At 48.8% G+C, this 20,152-nt stretch overlaps 2 protein-coding genes across 2 annotated transcripts; both read right to left on the bottom strand.

Annotated features, from left to right (window-relative positions):
• Nucleotides 1-826: 826 nt before the first annotated feature.
• On the bottom strand, nt 827-9,259 carry stk33 (serine/threonine kinase 33). The gene is given in 15 exon segments (XM_068739986.1): nt 827-1,435; nt 1,438-1,495; nt 1,766-1,831; nt 1,938-2,053; nt 2,209-2,281; nt 2,368-2,453; nt 2,544-2,656; nt 2,732-2,807; nt 3,317-3,404; nt 3,631-3,713; nt 4,474-4,612; nt 4,689-4,793; nt 5,172-5,285; nt 5,746-5,853; nt 9,217-9,259. Coding segments are annotated over 14 exon segments (1,344 nt in total). The 5' UTR covers nt 5,833-5,853; nt 9,217-9,259; the 3' UTR covers nt 827-1,295.
• Nucleotides 9,260-10,708: 1,449 nt separating this feature from the next.
• Nucleotides 10,709-19,656, bottom strand: trim66 (tripartite motif containing 66). Its single transcript, XM_068740858.1, has 17 exons — nt 19,648-19,656; nt 19,227-19,462; nt 18,114-18,254; nt 17,693-17,809; nt 17,486-17,600; nt 17,207-17,353; nt 16,430-16,547; nt 15,622-16,361; nt 14,866-15,072; nt 14,134-14,260; nt 13,971-14,052; nt 13,722-13,893; nt 12,509-13,299; nt 12,305-12,428; nt 12,151-12,225; nt 11,923-12,075; nt 10,709-11,801 (listed from the first exon to the last, which is right to left on the bottom strand). Exons 1-17 carry the CDS (start codon nt 19,654-19,656, stop codon nt 11,583-11,585), a joined length of 3,573 nt encoding a protein of 1,190 aa, XP_068596959.1. The 3' UTR covers nt 10,709-11,582.
• Between the last annotated feature and the right edge of the window lie 496 nt (nt 19,657-20,152).

The following is a 20,152-nucleotide window of genomic DNA, read 5'->3' as shown; positions in this document are numbered from 1 at the left end:
AATCATGCACACATCTAGGTAGTGAGCTTCAGGGACAGCGCTCCTCTCTGACCAGCTCCTGCTAATCCATTCCCCAACTTCCTACAGCGCCATCTGCTATCCGTTACAAGTAAAGACTCACCGTGTGAGTTTCTGCCAAACATGATTCACTAAAATAAATCTAACAAAGCAGGTTTTTGCATATTTAATCACATTTATTTAAGAAGCATCACCCAAGGTTTGTCTGGACAGAATTTAATAAAGGTTAACGTTCTGCCTCCATATTTTAACGACAAATACCTTCTCCCTGAAATAAATACATATTGTTTAAAAACTCTACATTCACTCGTACCGACTGAAACAAAGAGCCTTTGCTTGAACACAGAGCCTCCATTGTCGCCACTCATTCATTTCAAGATGCAAATGTGTGGATTTGAAATTCAGCCTCGGCGTGTAATGCTTGGCTACTTTAAAGTTGTATCTATGCTGGGGATTATTCCCTTACAGCAGAAAAACCTGTGCTTGAATGGCAGTGCCCTCAAAGTAGCTCCTGCTGCTTTCAATGGGCCCCAAACGAGATTAGAGCCGTGGCTGCCCCCGGTCCCAATCCCCTGCATTCAGACGGAGCGTAACCAGCCTGTGTGACAGTCCTTCTGTTTTGAGTGGGTGCAGTCGCCGCATAGAGGACGCTCTGGAATTGAGAGGTCAGGACGCGGCAAAGAAAATCCCCAATGCTAACTTTGGTTTGATGAAATGCCATCCCGGAGGATATCCTGTACGTCGGTTTAATCGTTACCGTGGAAGGAAGTGATCTGCCCATGCGTTTGGCACATTTTTATTGCTATTTTAACAAACAGTGTGATTTAAAGACTGCTCTGCACATTTCTGACCAATGCTTCAAATTTGTAGGACATTTTGATTTCACCAGATTTTAAAAAATATCTCCAAATCTGCTCTCTGTACTCAATTATCTCTAAAATCGGACTACCGGTAATTCATTGTGGGTTTGCTTATCAGAAAGAAAATAAATTCAGTTGGCAATTATCGAGCAAGTGGCGGCGTGCGTTTCCTGCAGGTGCGTCCCGTCCAGGTAACCCCTCAGACCGGGTTTCTTTTGGCACGAGGGAACCTCAGCCGGTTCTTTTAAAGGCACGCCTGCACATGAGGACATTTTATTTGACACCGCTGTCACTGTTCATTCTCTGGCCTTCGCCGTAAAGGTTTAAAGAAGTTAAATTGGTATCACTAGTAAATCGCAGAAGCAAATGAAATCAGACGTTTTTCAAATACCTCAGCTTTTCTCTCTTGTATTTGTTTCATACTGAAAAGGTGTTGGTCCTAGAGACAGAGGATGGTTTGTTGGGGTCAGTCCTACGTTTACTGGAGGTCGATGGTCTCTGGTTGCCTCCCCTTCCGGTGCAGGGCGCTGCTTTCCGTCCTGCGCTGCCCTCCTTCTCTCCCGAGGCCTTCGCTGCTTTGCACTCAGCTGATTGGACGGTTTCACGCCAGCGTGCGGCTGCGGGGATGAGATTCACGCTCATCTTACATAACAGAATTAACCATCGCACTCATTTAAAAACAGCTGCGGGGCGACACCTTCTTCACCGTCACCTACGGCAGGTGAGTTTAGCGCCATCTATTGGTGAGGCCGGATGAGAGCCGGTCAGTAAAAAGAAGAAAACTGTCGTTTGAAATCAAAAATATGCAGAGTACTTATTTTAACTGGAAATCTATTTGAATAGGAATGACTTAAAGTTGAGTAGTAGTTGTAGGAGGACCTACAAACCTGCGTTGGGGGGGGCTGACGTGCCTTTGAGGAGGTACACTCGTCGTGTTGAACGCTGCGACCTCTCTGTTTAGTTCCAGATACGATGGTTACACAAAGAAAGATGAGAGATCATTGCATACGTTCATGGCCGATTCAATGGAGGGAGGGGGGGGGTTCTCTACAGACTGACCTGAGCGGGGCCCCCGCTGCACCCAGTAGCGGTTTGCGGTGAATCCGCCTCGGGGACCGGGTACGGGGCCGTCGTGTCCTCGGGGGTGGGGGAGACGCGTTTCAGAGACTGCGCCCCTATTGTAGATTTTAAAAAAATGATTAACATTAATGAGAATTCTACTTAAATAAATCATAATTGATTAGCCTCCATTTCTTTCACACCTCGTCACATGTTATCACTTTCACGACGTTCACAATAAATTCTCGCCGAGCCTTCGCTATTGTCTTACTATCTTCCTGCTCCAGGTGGCGACGCATCATCTCCAGCACATTGCAGGGAACAGCAGGCACATTAGTGTCACCCTGTTGGATGGAGCGCCCCATAAGAGCTGCTTGTGTGACTCCTTTGGGCGAGTTCATGAATGCGACTGGGAGGGTGAGCGCCTTACTGTGATCCAGGGGTTTTCTAGCAGCTGATTAGCAGAGATGCGGTAGGCGGGGTCCACCTTCAGGAGGCAAACCAGGAGTTGCTTTGCTGTTGGAAAAGCAAGAAAAGTCCTCAGGTGAGCTTGCCAGGGTCCGTGTGGACAGTAAAACTGCCCGTGAGTGATATTAACTCTGTCACCTGCATCACTGACTGTGTTCCAGATGTTTTGAGTGAACTGAAACTCTTTATTCCTGATCTCCTTTAGCAGGTTTGCTTTTGTTTTCGACACAAACGGGGTCTCCCCACACAGCCTGCAGGGACAGACACGTGTGCATGTACAGTATGTGCATATATGTGGGTCAAACGGGGAGGCGGTTCCCACTTACAACATATACATGATGATTCCTAAGCTCCAAACGTCACACCACTGGCTGTATCCACGACCGCTCACCATTTCAGGCGCTGGAATTCAAATGCAAACATGTCGTGACTTGACTTTATTGAAACATGAAGATTAGAGGGCTCAAAAATCGCCGCTGTACGTATTTGTTCCTGATCAATAGCGGTGCTACCGAGCAACATTTCAGAGTTTTATGAGCGCCAGCACGGGAGGAGAAGTGATACACGGGGCGGCGGAGAGTCGCAGTAATGAGGAATAAAAAGGAGCAATGCGACAATAAAAGTGAAGGAAGAGACGGAAACGAGCGCAAAGGAGACAGAACAATGTGGAAGAGATTTCAGGCCAGATCCACAGTCGGCAAAGCGAATTTACATTCAGTCTACGGATAAACACGTTGGTTGCATCTCCAACGATTCACAAAAGGTGATTTATGCAAGGAAAGCCAGGATGCAGTGATGGAAACTTTGCTCCAATCAATAATCAACAGCTACATTTACATAAATATACATATTAAATATAGTTCCAAAGGCCTCTATCCTGCAGTCGTCCTTTGGAGATACAAGCATCCTACCCATATAGATAAGAGTCCCGCATGCCTCCGTCATGATGCTCTCAATCCCAACACCTTGTGTCTGCACCGATAATCCGAAGTCTGTCAGCTGAGCGGAGAGAGACGTGAGGACAAAATGAAGCTCAGATTAAGATAGTTGATCCGTGCTCACACGGTCGACGTCCTGCGGGGACATCTAGTCGCCTAGCGGCTAGCCGCGGAGGAGTGCTAGCATGGCTATATCCCTGTTTCTTGTAGCGTGGTGGTTTGGGCTCGGATCTATAGAGACTGATGAAGAAGAAGATGAAGGTTTCACCGTTTGCCTCCCGTCTTACCTTGATGTTAATCTTGGGATTATCGTCCTCGTCTGGATTTTCCACAAGAATGTTCTCAAGTTTCAAGTCCCGGTGAATAATATCTGTAACAGAGTGTTTAATGAGCAACGGCGTTTACAGGAAGGGACACACCGTGTGTCACGGATACGTGTTCAGTTACGTGTTCAGGTGTGAACGTTGCTGTTAGCATTAAAGCTAAAAGCACAGCTGATCCTCAGTTTACGCAAAAGACCGGAGAAGCTGCAGGAATCTTAGTCTGAGATTTAGTCTGAGTAAAGATGGGAAACATTTTTTTTCTTTGCTGTCGGCCTCATTAGCATCGGCGGCGTGCGTGGAGGTGAGAAAAAGCAGCATGGAGGGGCTTTCCATGTGAAAGCACACCTATCAATCAGGACGGCTCCCCAGCTCGTTGTTAAGCAGTCATTAGCTAAATGTAATGACGCCTCATTACCAGGCAAGGTCCTAAATTACCTCTGTCCACAGACTTTACCATTAATTGGACAGCATTTCCAAATAAAAAACGTGGATTTAATTATAATGTTTATTGGGGGGTGGAGGGGGTTCTCCCTGAAGTTGTTTATTTTTCCTCTTTCAAATGAGCCGCACTTCTAGGGAGAACATCCCGTCACCGAGGGTAACAAGGGGGGGTAGAACGCCGGGAACAGGGTTTTAGAAATTCCACTTAATTCAGAAATATGAAATACATGAGGAAATGGACCAATCAGAACGCAGCGAACGCAGCGAACGCACCACTGCTGCAAAGGAAAATCAAAAAGTAGCTTTCCGGGACGTTGTTGGGATTATTTATTAATATCGACATGTCAAGGTGTGGAATGGCGTTACTTCTTTTATGGAGGTAGACCACGGCGTCGGCTAAGCTACGGACGATGTGCCTGGCCTCGTCTTCGGTAAAGAACTTCTTCCGCCGCAGCAGCTGCTTCAGTTCGCCTCCGGCACACAGCTCGGTCACCAGATAAGTCATCTAGAAACAAGGAAAGCTTCCTCGGTGAGACCTAGAAACAGCAGGAAGGGCCCGCGTCTCCCGGTTTGGCGCTCACCTTAGCCGTACAGTAGACCTCCTGGAGATGTATTATATGAGCGTGATTTACTTGTGCGAGAATGTTAATTTCATGCTCCAGCATCTTGACTTTCGAACTTCCTGCCTAAAGTCAAATCACAGCAGATGGAGACTCAGCCGGTTCTGGCCGTTTGCTTCGCTCCCGTCATTAAACTCTCTTATTATTGCGACACATTAAAGGCGTAATACGCTGCGATTGTCTCGTCCCGTTCGGACTGTTCTCTCAAGAGGACGGATTGCTGTGTTTTTTAACAGAGCCCCCCTCCCCCCCCCCCCCCCCACACACACACACACACCTCCAACCAGAAACTACAGGCAGAGGGTCTCTGCAGCGACAGACACACTTCAAGTGTTCTAGTAATGATTAACAGGCCTTTCTGTTGCATGTTTGTCAGACACCTCCTGCATATTATGCCTTTAAAAAAAAAAAAAGGCTTTCAAGAGGGTTGCCAGACGCACTCACCGCCGGTCTGCAAACCTCCTTTATGGCCCATTGCGTCTGTCTCTCAATGTGGGTGGCTTCATAAACAACTCCAAAGCTACCTTGGCCCAATTTCCTGCCAAATTTATAGATTTCCTACGGGCATAAGAAAGAAGACGTTAAAACATTGGTAATCTGCGTCTGTCCCCCCCCCCCCCGTCAGACAGAGGAGGATTTCCTGACACTTAAACTTGGGTATAATTCTATTTTAGTTTACAAAGGCATTAAGACACGGCGAGACTGAAGCACATCCTAATTTCAAGATCTCTAAAAAAAACCGGTAAAGTTTCTGTGTCTCGGGAGGTGCAGGCTATAGTTTCTAATCAAGTTACAAATGATTACGTTGCTGCTGCAGTTCATTCAATCTCAGGTCTAATTAACTTGATCATTATCTGCGCGCATGCAAGACTGAGCACTGGCTGCTCCGCATTTGGAAAAGGGAGCCGAGAAATTCCCCAGTGAAGGAGTTTGATTCCAGCGTCCTGTGGAGGTCACCGTCGGGGGGGGGGGGGCTTTTAACCCAATGCAGGAGGGTGGCGTTAGATGCTCTCCGTACCTCAAGGTCGGCCTTATCGCCCAGGCGTATTAAAGGCACGCTCCTCTTCGGAGCATCCCTGCCGGTCCGGAGGGGAACCTTGATCATCCCTGATCCTCCAGCATCTGCCTGGAGAGGAAGGGAGGCGGCAGACGTTTAATATCCATGGTAACACAATAAGAAAAGAAATTCAGACCACTAATTCAGCATAAGAACAATTTGATCGGCTTTTTCTAATCAGATTTTATAACGTATTTTTCAGGAATTTTCAAGTTTGCTCCAAAATGAAAGACCTCCGATTGAAGTTGTAATCTCGCAGCATTGACAAAATCGATTTGAAGCTTCTGTCGAGTCAAACGCTCAGGAAGTGGAATATAGAACTGCTGACTCATTGCTTTGCCTCCATCCGGATCCATGCTGACTTTAATCCAGATTTATCCAACAATAAAAAACAAATGAATTGTAAAGCAGTTGTTAAGTGACGACGGGGAGCAATAAAGCGGTTCCACATGCACAGAGATGAATTATTAATAAGGGGGAGGTGTCTTTAACCTCCTCCGTCTGACAGCGCTCTCATAACAAGCCTGTCTCTCCCATTACCTCCAATCTATTTCCCAATCAAAACGATTGCGACAGCCTCGGCAAATTCCAATCAACTCAATCATAACTCATTTGTGGGCGACGGCGGGATGTGATGAGTTCATCAGCGGGTACAGGAAGCGACCGGATCGGGTGAGTCCGGTGCGTTTTTGGGCAGTCCGGTCTGGACTTGGCGCTTTAGATACATGCGCTGTGGGCTTATACGAGCGCTCCCAATCATTCCATTTGAAGCCTGATCAATGCAAATCTTCACCGCATCTGCAGTCAGGTTCACAGACATTTCAAGCACCACCTCCAAAACAAAAGACAAGAAGTCCCATTGGGCGACAATAACAAGCATGTTGCTTCCTGCTGCCGCCTGATGGATTTGACACAAGCAGCACTCAAGAATCTCTAACGCGGCGGCAAAGTGAAGCTTTCCTGACTTGCAGGTTACAAACGTGGCCAGTTTGTTTTTGCTGCTTGTCCAAAAAGCTGGAAATGCAATCGAGACTTAAACCTTTCTGTAGAGGTGGGTAAGAACCGTGACCCTGTGGCGACTACGCACCTAAAACGCCTTCCATTACGGCTAAAGTCAAACGTGCGTAGGATGGACTCCAGGATTAACAGATATGACGGTTGAACAGCGCCAAACTGAGAGACGACAAACACCACTGGGACACGCCCAGACGCCGAGGACACACGGGCCCGCGGTCCACCTTTTAAACCAAGTCTCGTCTCCAGTGCCAGCAGGAAGTAGTTAGAGGCGCCGGCTCATGGCGAGCAAGCCCGTACTCGCCCGGTCGCTCCATCACGCTGTCAAACGGCGATGTCTATTCTTTGACACAACTGAGTGAATATCTATACGTACGGCGTCTATTGACGGACGCCGTCTGAGAACCGAGTACACAAAATCAATGTCGCTTTGGAACAAAGACTTCTGGGACAAAGGCCGCGTTCGATCCCGTGTAACTTTTCTTGCCTCAAATCTGCTCGTCTTTCATTAACTGCCGCGTCTATACGCCTCCCGCCGTTCACGTCGATAAGCCTGCCGCTGCCGCGCTACGAGGCCAACAAGTCCAATGAGTGACATCTCAGGACTCAAATAATATCCCTCAGCCAGAATGATAAGATAGAAAACATCACAGTTGTTGCTCAGGTTTCTTTCTTTAATGCCGTAACTGGAATAAATTGGGCTTAAGCATCTTCCTGATCACAAGAAGCACTAAAACGTCAACTGAAAATCAAACGCAACTAAAATCTCACTAACTGCAATTAAAATATAAATTGCTATTACTTTTGCTCCTGACCAAATATTACATTTTCCTCATGTGAAACTTAATCATTTATTGACAGCTTGGCTTTGATGACAAATGATAAACTTCACAGCGCTAATGAAGCGTGGAATTACATTACCTGATGAGGCAAGAAATTGCATGTTTAGAATGCAAATACAGAGCCCAGCGACTTTAACAAGTTATGAGGTGAATCCTAATATTATGCAGAGAGATTATCAAAGCTTGCGGGTGCAAATGCAATCTAGCAAGAACACATCGACATTCAGCCATTAACGCACACAGCAGAAAAAGCTACTATAGCTGAGAGCCGGCGGACAGAAAACGGCTGACAAAAAGGACACTTTGCATTACGTTCACACACAAACAGGCTGAGGATGTTGTGTCCCTGGACACAAATCACTCACAGACCCTCGCAAGAGTTCCTTCAGTCTCCGGTGGTCATGTTTGATAAGTGTCTACTGGCAAGAAAGCATGTTTCACCAGAGAAGAAGCAAAAGATCCAATTCTGTCTTTTGCTCAGAGCACTCCACGTGTTGCTGGAAGATAAGGGCCAACAAATTCAAATTTTCTCATTGGTTTAATCCTGGTTAAGGCTAATCTCTGCCCTTGCTGTGCTCAGCGTTGGGAAGCTGAAACGGTAGACATCTCGGGAAAATGTAGGCCGCAGCAGAAACAAGAAGAAATCAAATGTGCTTCAATGGCAACCCGGAGAGAACTCGGCTAGCCACAATATGAATATATCGATTAACCCAAACTACAACAAGCTGATCAATCAGAGATCGCAGACCCTCGCCTCCAAGTGCCCCATCTCGCAATGTTAAAGAATCCTTTAAAACATTCTAGAATCTGGATCCAGATCCGGATCAACGCCATTCTCGGGGAGGACCGAGCCACGGACAGAACCTTGCTTGTGTAAACATTTCAGTCGATTGGGTTACTAGTGTTTGAGTTATGAGCGCGGACAGACAAACAGACAAACAGACAGACAGACCCAATTGCAATACCCTCGCCTCCCCTTCGGCGAGGGTAATGAATAGGTAGTTTAGGTGATGTAACTGAAATATAAATTGATGATATAATACAATCGTAATTCTATGCTTGCATAACTCTGTTAAGACTGTTCTTGTGTGATTTTATTGCTGATAAATCAAATATGTTGTCAATTTATGTATGTCAATAATTATCCAACAGATATAGTAGATATATGCTATCTCCAGATTGACAGTGAGATAATTTAATGTGTTTATATTCTTACATGAATTATGGCTGTAATAATCTTGAGGGGGCGTGTGAACTTCTAACAATGGCTAACAACACAATAAATGATTATTATCTGCTTTGTCGGTCACCAAACTGAAACATGAACTTCACACCAAAACGACTCAATTCATCTATTTTATAAATTCACACCGGAGGGCGACAAGGCGGACATATGTTTGGGCTAAAGTTAGCTTATCTACAAAGCAGCATTCACCGTAGCACCCGTTGTCATGGCAACGAAACATGCTTTGAATGTAAAGCGTAAAAAAAACAAAAACGAAAAAAACGCAGACTTATAAATGTACATTCTGTACAACGAGGCAGCTGCTGTGGAAACGCAACAACCGTTTCTTACCTCCACGGACAAACCATGTTAATCCGGCAGGCCGGCCTTCACGCATAAAGTTATTTCAGTGTCTACGGCGAGCCAAAAGGAACAAAAGTAGCAGCGCCGTTCGCTGTGGTGTGTTGATGTTTTTTTATTTGGTCCTTGTCTCCATCTAGTGGAGAAAAATAGACGTTTGATGTACCTTTTTCAGGTGCAGATTTCTAATACTAAAAATAATGTAATAATGACCTGAGATAACGCAGTTATCAGTCAAATGGGAATCATAGAAAATATGTATTGAAAATATTGTGAATTAAAGGGATTACTTGTGCATTCACGTAATTTGACAACACATTGATAATCAGATCCACATAGGATAAACCTAAATACAATTAAAAGTGGGGAAGCACACAGTAAATAAAAATGCCCAACGCTTGCACTGATGCTGCATTTCCTCCGGTGCATCGTTGGGGGACAATTAGCTCATTAAATTAGTCAAGAAGAGAAAAGGATTAGAATAGTATACCCTTCTGCCCATTTTAATTCTATTACAATTATCCAGTCTGTAAAAAAAAAAAAAAAAAAAGAAACATTGAGCGATATTAAAATGTGCAAACCCTATAAAAGATTTAAAATGAGGTTTCGTTGACTCAGCTGGACTTAATTAGCTCTAGAATAACAGAAACACAATGAAATTCCCAAGATAGCGGGATATAAAATATCCTCTTCCCCATATTCAATCATTACTGGTTTAATTAGTGTAGTTATATGACGGCAACAAAAGCTTACAGCATAGCGTTGAGCTGTTGAAGGCCGCATAGATAATATTATATAATTTAATTATAGCATTATATTACGTTTGACATTTACAGTTTATATTTCGTTCAGAGGCTTTAATAATGGTTTGTCAAAAAAAATGCTCCAGAAAAGCCTTGCTGCTTTTATTTTGTTTCACTGTTTCCTTTTTTATTTTGAAGGGACATTTTTCCATTAGCCTCTTCCTGTAAAGTTCCTAACATTTATTCCCTCGCCTTTTACCGCTGCATTTCCCTGTTTTCTTGCTTGTTTGTTTGTTTTTGTTGTTTCTCTGTTAGATGACCTGGTTAACGACTCTTTCCTGTTCCATTTGTTTATGTTGTGATCTGGCGCTATATAAATAAAACTGAATTGAAACTGAATTGAATTGAATATGAATTTGTTAAATAGATTTGGTATAATCCAACCAAGAAAAAGAATCAAATTGTCAGCGGTAAAAAATATTATTACAGGATCATAAAAAGCTTGCCAAAGAGCTCTAAACGGAGAAATCAGCATAACTTCTGCGTCCCTTTCTCCCTCGCCGGTCCGGCTTTGTGTTTTTCTCGCCGTACTTTTATGTCTGCCCTTTCCTTTGTTCACCAAAGGTCGAAGGAGTCTCATTAATATCCTGTTATATGTTTTACTTCAAGTCTTCTGACTGAAAGGTCACAGAGCAGTGACCTTTGACTTACTGATGTAGGCGACACGATTAAAATGTTTTACTTTTCTTTAATATTACATAAAATGTTCACAACATGTCTGTAATAGTTTAAAACTTACTGGCCTCATTTCTTGAATGCATTTTATTCATGATAATACGAGTATATTAAACATTTACAGCAAATAAACCCAAGCAGGAAATATACAATCTATAGACATACACACATCCTTTTACTACTCTTGGCAGTGCAGTTATTTCTCTAAATGGCATCTTAAATTACAGGAAACAGGTAAAGAATACAAACAGGAAGTGCTGTACAATAGCTGGGATTTCAAAATAAGAGCTTTCCTCTCAGAGTGGCTCCACAAATAGTAAGACATTTTTAAATCAACTGTAATGAATAATATCGATCCGCCTGAGACATTTCAATGATATTTAGCCAAAACAATAGTTCAGCAGGAACCGTGTACTTTGTTAAAGTAAAGTTACTCCCATCAAAAACATATTGAAATTTAAATAAATATGTTTACAAAAACTTAAAAACCTATCAAGACTCATTTCTATGTCGATATTCAAACTTATCATTGCTTGGGAAATTAAAAGTATAGTGAAATAATGCTGTTTGGAGTAACATATGTATAAATATCTTTATGAATAAGATAAATGTTCCCTAAAAAAGTAACTTGATAAAGATGCAAAGTCAGTATCATATTTAAGGACAGTCGTCTTTGTACGACATGTAAGACCGGGTATGTGATGTAAATACAGCAGCAGAATAATGACTCAAATACTATAAACACAATGATTGGTTTCATTTGCATCTTCCCTTCAGATACTTTATGGATTACAACATATTTAAAGTATTCTGTCAGCATCTTTCCGCTGCCATCCGATGAGAACACTGATGTTATTGCTGCTCTCCCGTCACGTCTGATTAGACGTGATGCCTCCTGAACTTGAGGGAGTTTCTCCTCTTCCTCTTCCTGTCGCTTTGCTCCTTCCCATCCGGCCAGGGGAACCCGGCCTGGTCGTACTCATCGCTGTCAGAGTCCGCCTCGACTGCAGGGAAAACTCTGTCCGGGAAAACTTCTCGCAGCTTGGAAACGAAGAAAGCCTCGAGACTGCGGCCGGCTTGAGCCACCTCGGAATCGGGCTGGAGCGGGGCGGAGACAGATATTACTCTACGGACCAGACGGCAGGCGAGGATGAATTAACGTTCACTAAGAACACAGCTTAAAGAATTTGACAGACACGCTTGGAGGGTCTGAACTTACATAATTGAACTTCGCACAGTTGCAGAACATTAGAAAGACGTCGGATACGAACTGTTCGGGTGACTCGTAGCGCCGGACGTTCCTCCTGCTGAGGTTGGCCCTGATCATGGACAGATCCACGGGCCTCTTAATTATCTGGTAGTAATGACGAGCCTGCGTGAAGGAGGAGTCGCGTTCAAGACTCTCTGCAGCGGCACGGCGTCCTATGAGAGACGGGCGATGACTCACCAGCGGGCTGACGGGCTCCTGAAAGGGAGCGCTGAGGACGTTACTGAGGATCAGGAGAGTCAGCCGCTCGCATTTCTGCAAACAACCAGACATGAAAGACACCCGTTAGAGACGCAGAAGGAGGCGGCGCCGACGTTATCGTAAAACGACCCACTCTTTGGTCACAATCCGGCAGCCCGCGTGGCGCTCCGCGTTCTCCGGATCGCCTCTCGTTCTCGCAGTCGTACTCGACCTCCGGCTGCAGGACGTCCCTGCAGAGGCCGCAGAGCCAGTCGCCTCTGGACAGGATGAGAAGCAGCATCAGGACCCGCGTCAGGTAAAGGAGCGCTCGCACGTCGGGCTGCGGTGCGGCGCTTACGAGGGGAAGCTCAGCAGAGACGGGATGTGGCAGGACAGATGGAAGACTTTGGGACAGCGGTCGCAGCACAGCAGGTCCCCTCCAATCAGGCACACGGCACAGAAGTCCTCGCTCTGGTCAGACTGGACCTCTGTGCACCTTTGAGTCCTCTCACCCGGACCGACGTGGGGCTCCTCTTCCAGGTCGGAGCGAAGGGGTCGCAGGTCATCGGAGGCCGGATCCTGTTCAGATTCTACGCCGAGCTCAGACTCCACAGAGTCCCGGGAGTCCGGATGCTGATCAGATACGATGTCAGGATCCGTCTCCGCCTGAAAGCCCGGGTTAGAGTCCTGCCGGGTGTCTGACTCCGTCCCAGCATCAGCATCCAGACCTTGGGCGTCCTCTGATTCCGCGCCTGCATCTGATCCGGGATCCTCATGTTCCAGGCTCTCCTCCGAATCCCTCGCTGCGTCAGCGTCAGCATCGAGTCCCAGCTCTAATGCGGCCATCGAGTTCCCCGCCGCCGAACATTCAAGTTCGGGCTCGGATGACGACGCCCAAGAAGCGCCCGCATCTTCTTCTACGGCTGATCTGGGATCAGAGTCTGAGTCCAGCGCGGAGGAATTCCCCGGCGCGTACTTAGGGCCACTAAATGGAGGCGTGGCTAGGGGAGAGCTGGTTTCCCCCCGATGGCTGAAACCACTGGCGGTGGGGGGGGTGCTGGACGGACGACGCTTCACGCTCTCGGTGCATGATGGTAGCGGGAGTGGGTGGGGGGGCGTCACGGCTGCACACCCTCCACCAACTATCTCCTACGTTTACAGCACACAGGACATGTTAGGCTGCATTAAACATCGTGGGCCGTAAAAGCTAAAAAACTTTCATTTCAGCAGCACATATATATAGTAGTACTGCAGTAGTACTGTAGTACAGTCAAACGGACAGAGTCACATATATTTTGGCAAGAAAAAGACTTAATTTTCAGGCATTTTAGTCTTTAACTAATGGAAATATCAGAAGCGGTGACGGCAGCGCCCCCTACTGTCTGAGCTAAGCACTGCGAAAGCTGAGTAAAGAACTGCGGCTGTTTCCTCCACTGGTTGTATCGTGTGATACTTTTTACAGTAAACAGTAAACGAAATAAGAATAAATATTGAATTCATTCAATATTTCATTGAAAGAGGAATTAGACCCAGACAGAATCATAAAAGGCGCCCCGTGTATGTTCTCATACTTCAGGCGTTGCATGGTGGGCGGTTCTCCGTTGTGGGGGGGTTCCATCCCCGCTGGCGGGTGAAGGCTGGTTCTGCCGTCGTCCATGCGGGGGGACTTGAGACACGAGTATTTTGAGACGCTGCAAGCAAACCACCGGAACCCTCGCCGAGTCCTCGCGGACGTCTGCATCGCTGACAACGAAACGACACGGATCTCGCTCCTGTGATTGGCTCACGCGCCGCGGCTCACCTTGACGCTTCCAACAAACCTGCTGCGGCCATCTCTGGACACGCTGCATCCCTCCTCGGCGTTACGGCCAATCTCTTCATTTGCATAAGTAAACAAATGGTCTAAAGAAGCGGCAACAAGCACAAATGATGCGTTTTGTTTGTGTGACTATACGCGTAATATAAGCACTTGTTTTCCAGCACCTGGCTCCGTCTTGTAGGACGATAGAGGAGGTCGATGGTCCCTGGAAGACGAATAGGATGAGGTTTCCGTGGCGACACAAAGGACTCCGTCGGAGGCCCGCCTCTGCCTGGGATCCGGACGAGCACACTGAGAACGAGAAACGACACGGATAACTTGACGCTCTTCTTATTTAAACAACGACTCAGCTTCCACTCGTCCTTCGTCCTGCTCAATACAGGATACCCACAATGCAACTCGACTGACAGCAGACCGGTGGGACGTGCAGGTGAACTAGCTAACGTAGCTTGGAGGCACTAGCCTCAAGAAGAAATGAGGAGCAGGTGACAAAGACTTTTATTCTCATCCTACGCTGACCCCAGTGACATCACAGGGTGACATCGCAGCGTGACATCCCAGGGTGACATCGCAGCGTGACATCGCAGCGTGACATCGCAGGGTGACATCGCAGGGTGACATCGCAGCGTGACATCACAGGGTGACATCGCAGGGTGACATCGCAGCGTGACATCACAGCGTGACATCACAGGGTGACATCGCAGGGTGACATCGCAGCGTGACATCACAGCGTGACATCGCAGCGTGACATCACAGGGTGACATCGCAGCGTGACATCGCAGCGTGACATCACAGGGTGACATCGCAGCGTGACATCGCAGCGTGACATCGCAGGGTGACATCACAGCGTGACATCACAGCGTGACATCAGGGCTGCTGATAAACCTGGTTATTACCTTGTTTGCCGCTCCGGCCTCCGTGCTCTGAGGGCGCCCTGCGGGCCTATCGGAGGAGGCGGCGGCGGGCGGGGCCGCCAGGTCTGTCGGGATGCTCTGGGATCGCCTGTCCCTCCCCGTGCAGACTAATCCAGGGCTCAGCCTGCTCTTCTGCTCTGCCGAGTCACGCCGGAGGTCCGTCTGCGACGTCTCCAGGGACGCGGGTCTCTGTCAGACACACGGAAGCGAGCAACGTTTCTAGCTGTGTCACGCACACACACACGCACACACACACACGCACACACACACACACACACACACACACACACACACACGCACACACACACACAGTCCTGATAAATTCAGAACCTGGAAAAATAGAGGATAATCCTTCCCTCTGTGAAGACGGAGGGCTGGAGAGCAGAACTGAAATCAACCCCCCCCCCCCCCGTCCTGTCTTCATTAAAGCAGGACAGCTCTTCTGTGGCACCATCTGTGTCTGGGCGAGCCGTTGAAGGTGGAACGTTTCCGTCTGATATGGATTCGAGCCGAGTCCTCGTTCCGTTAATAATAGTTTCCTAATTTCTCTCTAGAGCAGCACTTTTGCCTTTTTCTCTGATGTTTAAGCTCTTCGTTTTAGAGGCCTTTGAAACGCTCCGTGAGGGTTCTCCTGTCGTGGAACTTGTTGGAGGACGTTGAAACTTCGCAGAGTTTCCAGATTGATCGATTCTAAAACCGTTTTTTGGGCAGTTTAATTATTTAAATGAGCGCTCTCACCCTGCCGTCTCCCTGCGACCCGGGCGTCGGCTCCGGGCTGTTCCTCTGCTGTTCCGCTGCAGGTAGAACCGGACCGCCCTGCTGCTCCTCACCCAGCGGTTCTCTGCTTCCAGTTTGCCCTCTGACCTCTTCCTCTCTGCATCCGTCGTCCCAGATCTCTCCGGTCATCACGTCCCGATCCAGGCTGAGCTCCTGCTGCGGAGCTGCGGCGGCCGACGGCTTCCCCTGACACCGGGCCGGCCTGCTGTGGTCTGTGTCTGGCTGGGCCCGGCTGTCCGGAAGAACTTCCCTCTGATCATGATCGAGAAAAGATTTCATTTCGGGATGGGGCGGAGCTGCTTGCGCCTGGGATGTCGACCCTTGACTGCGAGCCAGCTGAATGTGTCCAACGACGGGGACGGGCGATGAAGAGGGGAGGCACTGCGATGAGCCACTTGGGTCCCAGCACCTCTGGAGCTGCTGGTTCTGGTGCAGGGAGGCGGGACGGACGCAGCTGGAGTTACACCTGGAGCTACAGAAGGTGGCTCCCAGCCGGCTTTTATCCAGGCTCGGCGGATCGATGCCGTGGAGGCAGCACATCTGGGGCTCGCAGCAGGAGGCCTGGAAACCACAGCCGGGCTCTCGAGCCCGGTGGCACGCGGAAGGCAGAGCCAGGCAGGTGATTGGCTGAGGCCTGAGGATGCTGGAGCAGGCCACGCCCTGAGGATAAGGACAGTTCCCCCCTTCAACGGTTAACTGGCCTGCAGAGGGAGAAATGTTTCAATGCCATTATCCATATTAGGATCGTGTCCCACAGCAGGAATTCTACCTAAAGTGGAGATCTGCTTCGTCCAGTAACTGGCATCCCAGTTGAATCTGATCTTGATGGGACTCCAGGAGTCGGGGCGGAGCGCCGGCTCCAGCAGCTGCTGCATCTGGAGGGAGATCTGACAGAGGAGTATATTCTATATATAACAAAATACAGGACGCATTTTACAAGAGCTGATTTCACGTGTCGTTTTAAAAAGGGAAGGCAGCTGCAGGCGACGCTGAAAGGACGATGAGCGACGGCGTTCTTTGAAGCCATGGCTTCAGAATCGACCGCCAAGAACACAAACATTCATCGCTAAATGTTTCATCATCACGGGAAAAAAAACACTTTGATGATGATCAAAGCAGACCAGCCTGATGGGCTTCGTCTGCTGGATGCAGGACAAAACGTCCTCGTAAAGCATTCTGGATATATTTAAATATTCATTTGTTGTATACTTTTGTAATATTTAATATGAATAAAGGAAGTTATTGTGTCGTTTTTAGAAATCCCCATACACCTTTGTAAGCGCGTGTACAGGACGTTAAAGAATAAAACTGTTCATGCAATTCATGCTGCAATAATCTAAAGATATCAGATTGAATGGGGTTGAAATATAACACGCGTTTTATTTTGACAAGCTGCATTGTACTTCCTGTCACTGTTAAAGAGGACGGGTACCGAGTGGAATTCCTCTCTTATTGCTTGTTGTTCTGGTTCCTGGGGCAGACGAGTAAATGAACTTTGACCTCATTTATAGGGACGGTGTGTCAGAATGAGAGGATGTCTGCGTACCAGAGCCCTGCTGAAGAGCACCGGGTCCCCGGAGTGGTGGGTCGTAGCCCAGGTGATGACCTCCTGGATGTGGTCCAGCTGGCCACATATCTCTATCGCCCCCCGCAGCTGGTCCTCCAGGCCCTGCTGGACGTCCTCTGAGATCTTCTGCCAATAAAAACAGCCGCACTTTTTGTCCTTTGACAGATTACGGGTGTGATCTCAGTTTGCTTTAAAGACAGATTAGATTCTGAGACGATCGGCTGAAGGCAAAAAAAAAAAGAAAGAAAACCGAATTACCTGCAGTTGCTCTATTAATAGGTTGGCTCGTTTGTTGAGCTCGTTCATCATAATCATCTTTGCCATTTTAATCTGGTTCTCCGCCTTCCTGTGAGCGATCTTCACTCCGCGGAGCCTGCCAGGCACAGAGGAGCAGATAAAGGACGGAGACCGACGCTTGGCTGACGCTGCAGAGACCTGGAGCTGCCGTGGCGAGCCCAAACGTACCTGTCCTCTGTTTGTTTCGCGCTGCTTTCCACTGCAGACCGCTTCTCCTCCACCTGCGCCGTCAGGCTGTCGAACAGCCACCGCTGATCCTGCAGGGCTTTGCTGATCTGCACCACCCTAAACACACGAGAGCTCACAAGCGTCCGCCAGACAGAAAGTTCACTCGTTTATTCTCAGGGCATGAAAAATGCCCCCCCCCCCTCCCGCCCCCTCCCGCTCCCGCCCTTGGGACAAGATATCATGCAGTTGACCTCAGAGGCAGCGCCTGGACAAAAACCTCTCCGGGATGAGGCGGAGGAGGGAGTAAGCAGATGCACGAGATAAAAGTGACAAAGTGAGTTAGCCTTCTTGTTAGCTGTCTGTGTGTGTGTGTGTGCGTGTGTGTGTGTGTGTGTGTGTGTGTGTGTGTGTGTGGACCGACCTGTGGTTTTTGTGGGAGGACAGCTGACAGCTGCTGCAGCACAGAAGGTCACATGACTCACAAAACAGCTCCAAGGGCTCCTGTCTGTGAGAATGGCACATGAGGAGGGAGCAAGGATCCGACCCCGGGCCTAGAAGACAGACGGTGGGAGTGCGAGGGAGGCGAGAGGGAGACAGGGGAGAGGGCGCGGAGCGTTAGCAACCATCGGCAAGCAGCCCACATCCACAGAGAGAGAGAGAGAGAGAGAGAGAGAGAGGGCCGTCTGGAGGGCAGGGAGAACATTTCAGTCTGCTTCTTTCACGTGTGGATTAAAACGCCTGCTTTCATTCTCACATCACAATGCATAGAAAAAGAAAAGACAGTCCCAGGAGAAAATGTGTCCTTTTTAAATAAAGTTTGAATGCAGCTACGGCCAAAGCGTAGCTGCATTCCACCACCACGTTTTAAGGGATTTATTGCCCCCCCTCTCAGCCCCCGCTGCCGCCGTGGAGACGAAAAGATTCTATCCATCGATCACATTTTTACATTTAAGCTCTATATTTGTAAAATATAGGTCAGGTCTGGGAATCAAAACTGGGACATGCAATATAAAGAAACGACTATGTGGAACAGAACGCGTCGTGTTCGATCCAGCAAACCTTCTGATGCGAGAAACAAGACATTCCAAAAATCTCTCCTGCGCTTGAAAAGAACTTCAAACGAGGCTGACAAACGCGGGCCTGCAGGCGGCGAGCATCGGCCCCGTCTGACCACGTCCTGCTCTGTGCGTCGCACCACGCCGAGCCCGCGTCTTTCAATAGCAGCACGCTGAAGTCAGACGAGCGCTTCAGAATGTGGGCCGCGCACTAAACACGGGAGGAATGAAACACACGCAGGGATCACTCATCAGCCGCCGCCGCCACGCATCATTCATCACCGCGATTAACCGACAAACAGGAGAGCGGGAAAACAGAGGAGGTGGAGACACGCCGTCACGCTGCCGTGGAAACGGATTCAGACTGTCCTGGCATGCAGGTGTTTTTGCCTCGTCCGGGGCCGCGGGCCCTCTGGTGCAGGTCAGGATGCTGCGCGGCGGGGGCCCTCTGGTGCAGGTCGGGGCGCTGGGCGGCGGGGGCCCTCTGGTGCAGGTCGGGACGCTGGGCGGCGGCGGGGGCGGCCCTCTGGTGCAGGTCGGGGCGCTGGGCGGCGGGGGGGCTCTGATGCTGATGCACATCCGTGCACTGGTAGCACAACCACTTGTTGCAGAGCGTGCACAAGCTCTGTGCAAGCGTCGGCTCCGAACACTCGGAGCAGCTCTGAAGGAGACACACGCACACGCACGCACGCACGCACGCACACACACACACGCACTGAGTTTAGAGTTCCGCTGATTCTCCTCCCGATACATCCGAACAGACTGGAAGTTCTCAGACGTCTCCTGACGCTCCGCGATGACGCCCCCTGCCGCTTTAAGGGGGGGTGAATAATGAATAATGCCGCCGCCGGCTCGCCCGATCAGCAGCAGCCCGGAGCGGAGGCGGAGGCGCCGTCCTACCTTCTCCATGGCGGCGCGGTCAGAGCGGCGCTGCTGCCTCCGGGGCGACGGGATGAGGACGGGAGACGGAGCAGCCTGACGCCTCGGCGGAGGCTTCTACCTGAGACAGGAAGCGGCGAGCACTGAGAGGCGGCCCCAGAGGAGACGGCTGACATGACAGCCTCACCACCTCCCTGGATTCATCCGAGCACGGGACCCCCCCCCCCCCCCTCTGATGGCTGGTGCTGCCGGGAGAGAGAGAGAGAGAGAGAGAGAGAGAGAGAGAGAGAATCTAATCCCTTTTCTTAAATAAGCCGGTGCATAATAATTGGGAATTAGGGAGATAAGATAATTATTTTTAATAGGGCAAAACATCCCCCGAAGCTCCTTCCGAACCGGAGGAGGGACGATGGAGTGACCTACAATGAGGATGGAGGGACAAACTGGACTGAAAGCCGGGTCAGGTTGTTCCAGGATGGTCGCGGCCTTTGCGTTCACGATCATCGCTCACCGGAAACCGGGTCAG

The sequence above is a fragment of the Brachionichthys hirsutus genome, chromosome 1 (genome assembly GCF_040956055.1).
Source record: "Brachionichthys hirsutus isolate HB-005 chromosome 1, CSIRO-AGI_Bhir_v1, whole genome shotgun sequence".
In the NCBI taxonomy this organism is placed as follows: domain Eukaryota; kingdom Metazoa; phylum Chordata; class Actinopteri; order Lophiiformes; family Brachionichthyidae; genus Brachionichthys; species Brachionichthys hirsutus.
The sequence above is the reverse complement of the archived record's forward strand: the minus strand, read 5'-3'. Positions and strand labels throughout refer to the sequence as shown.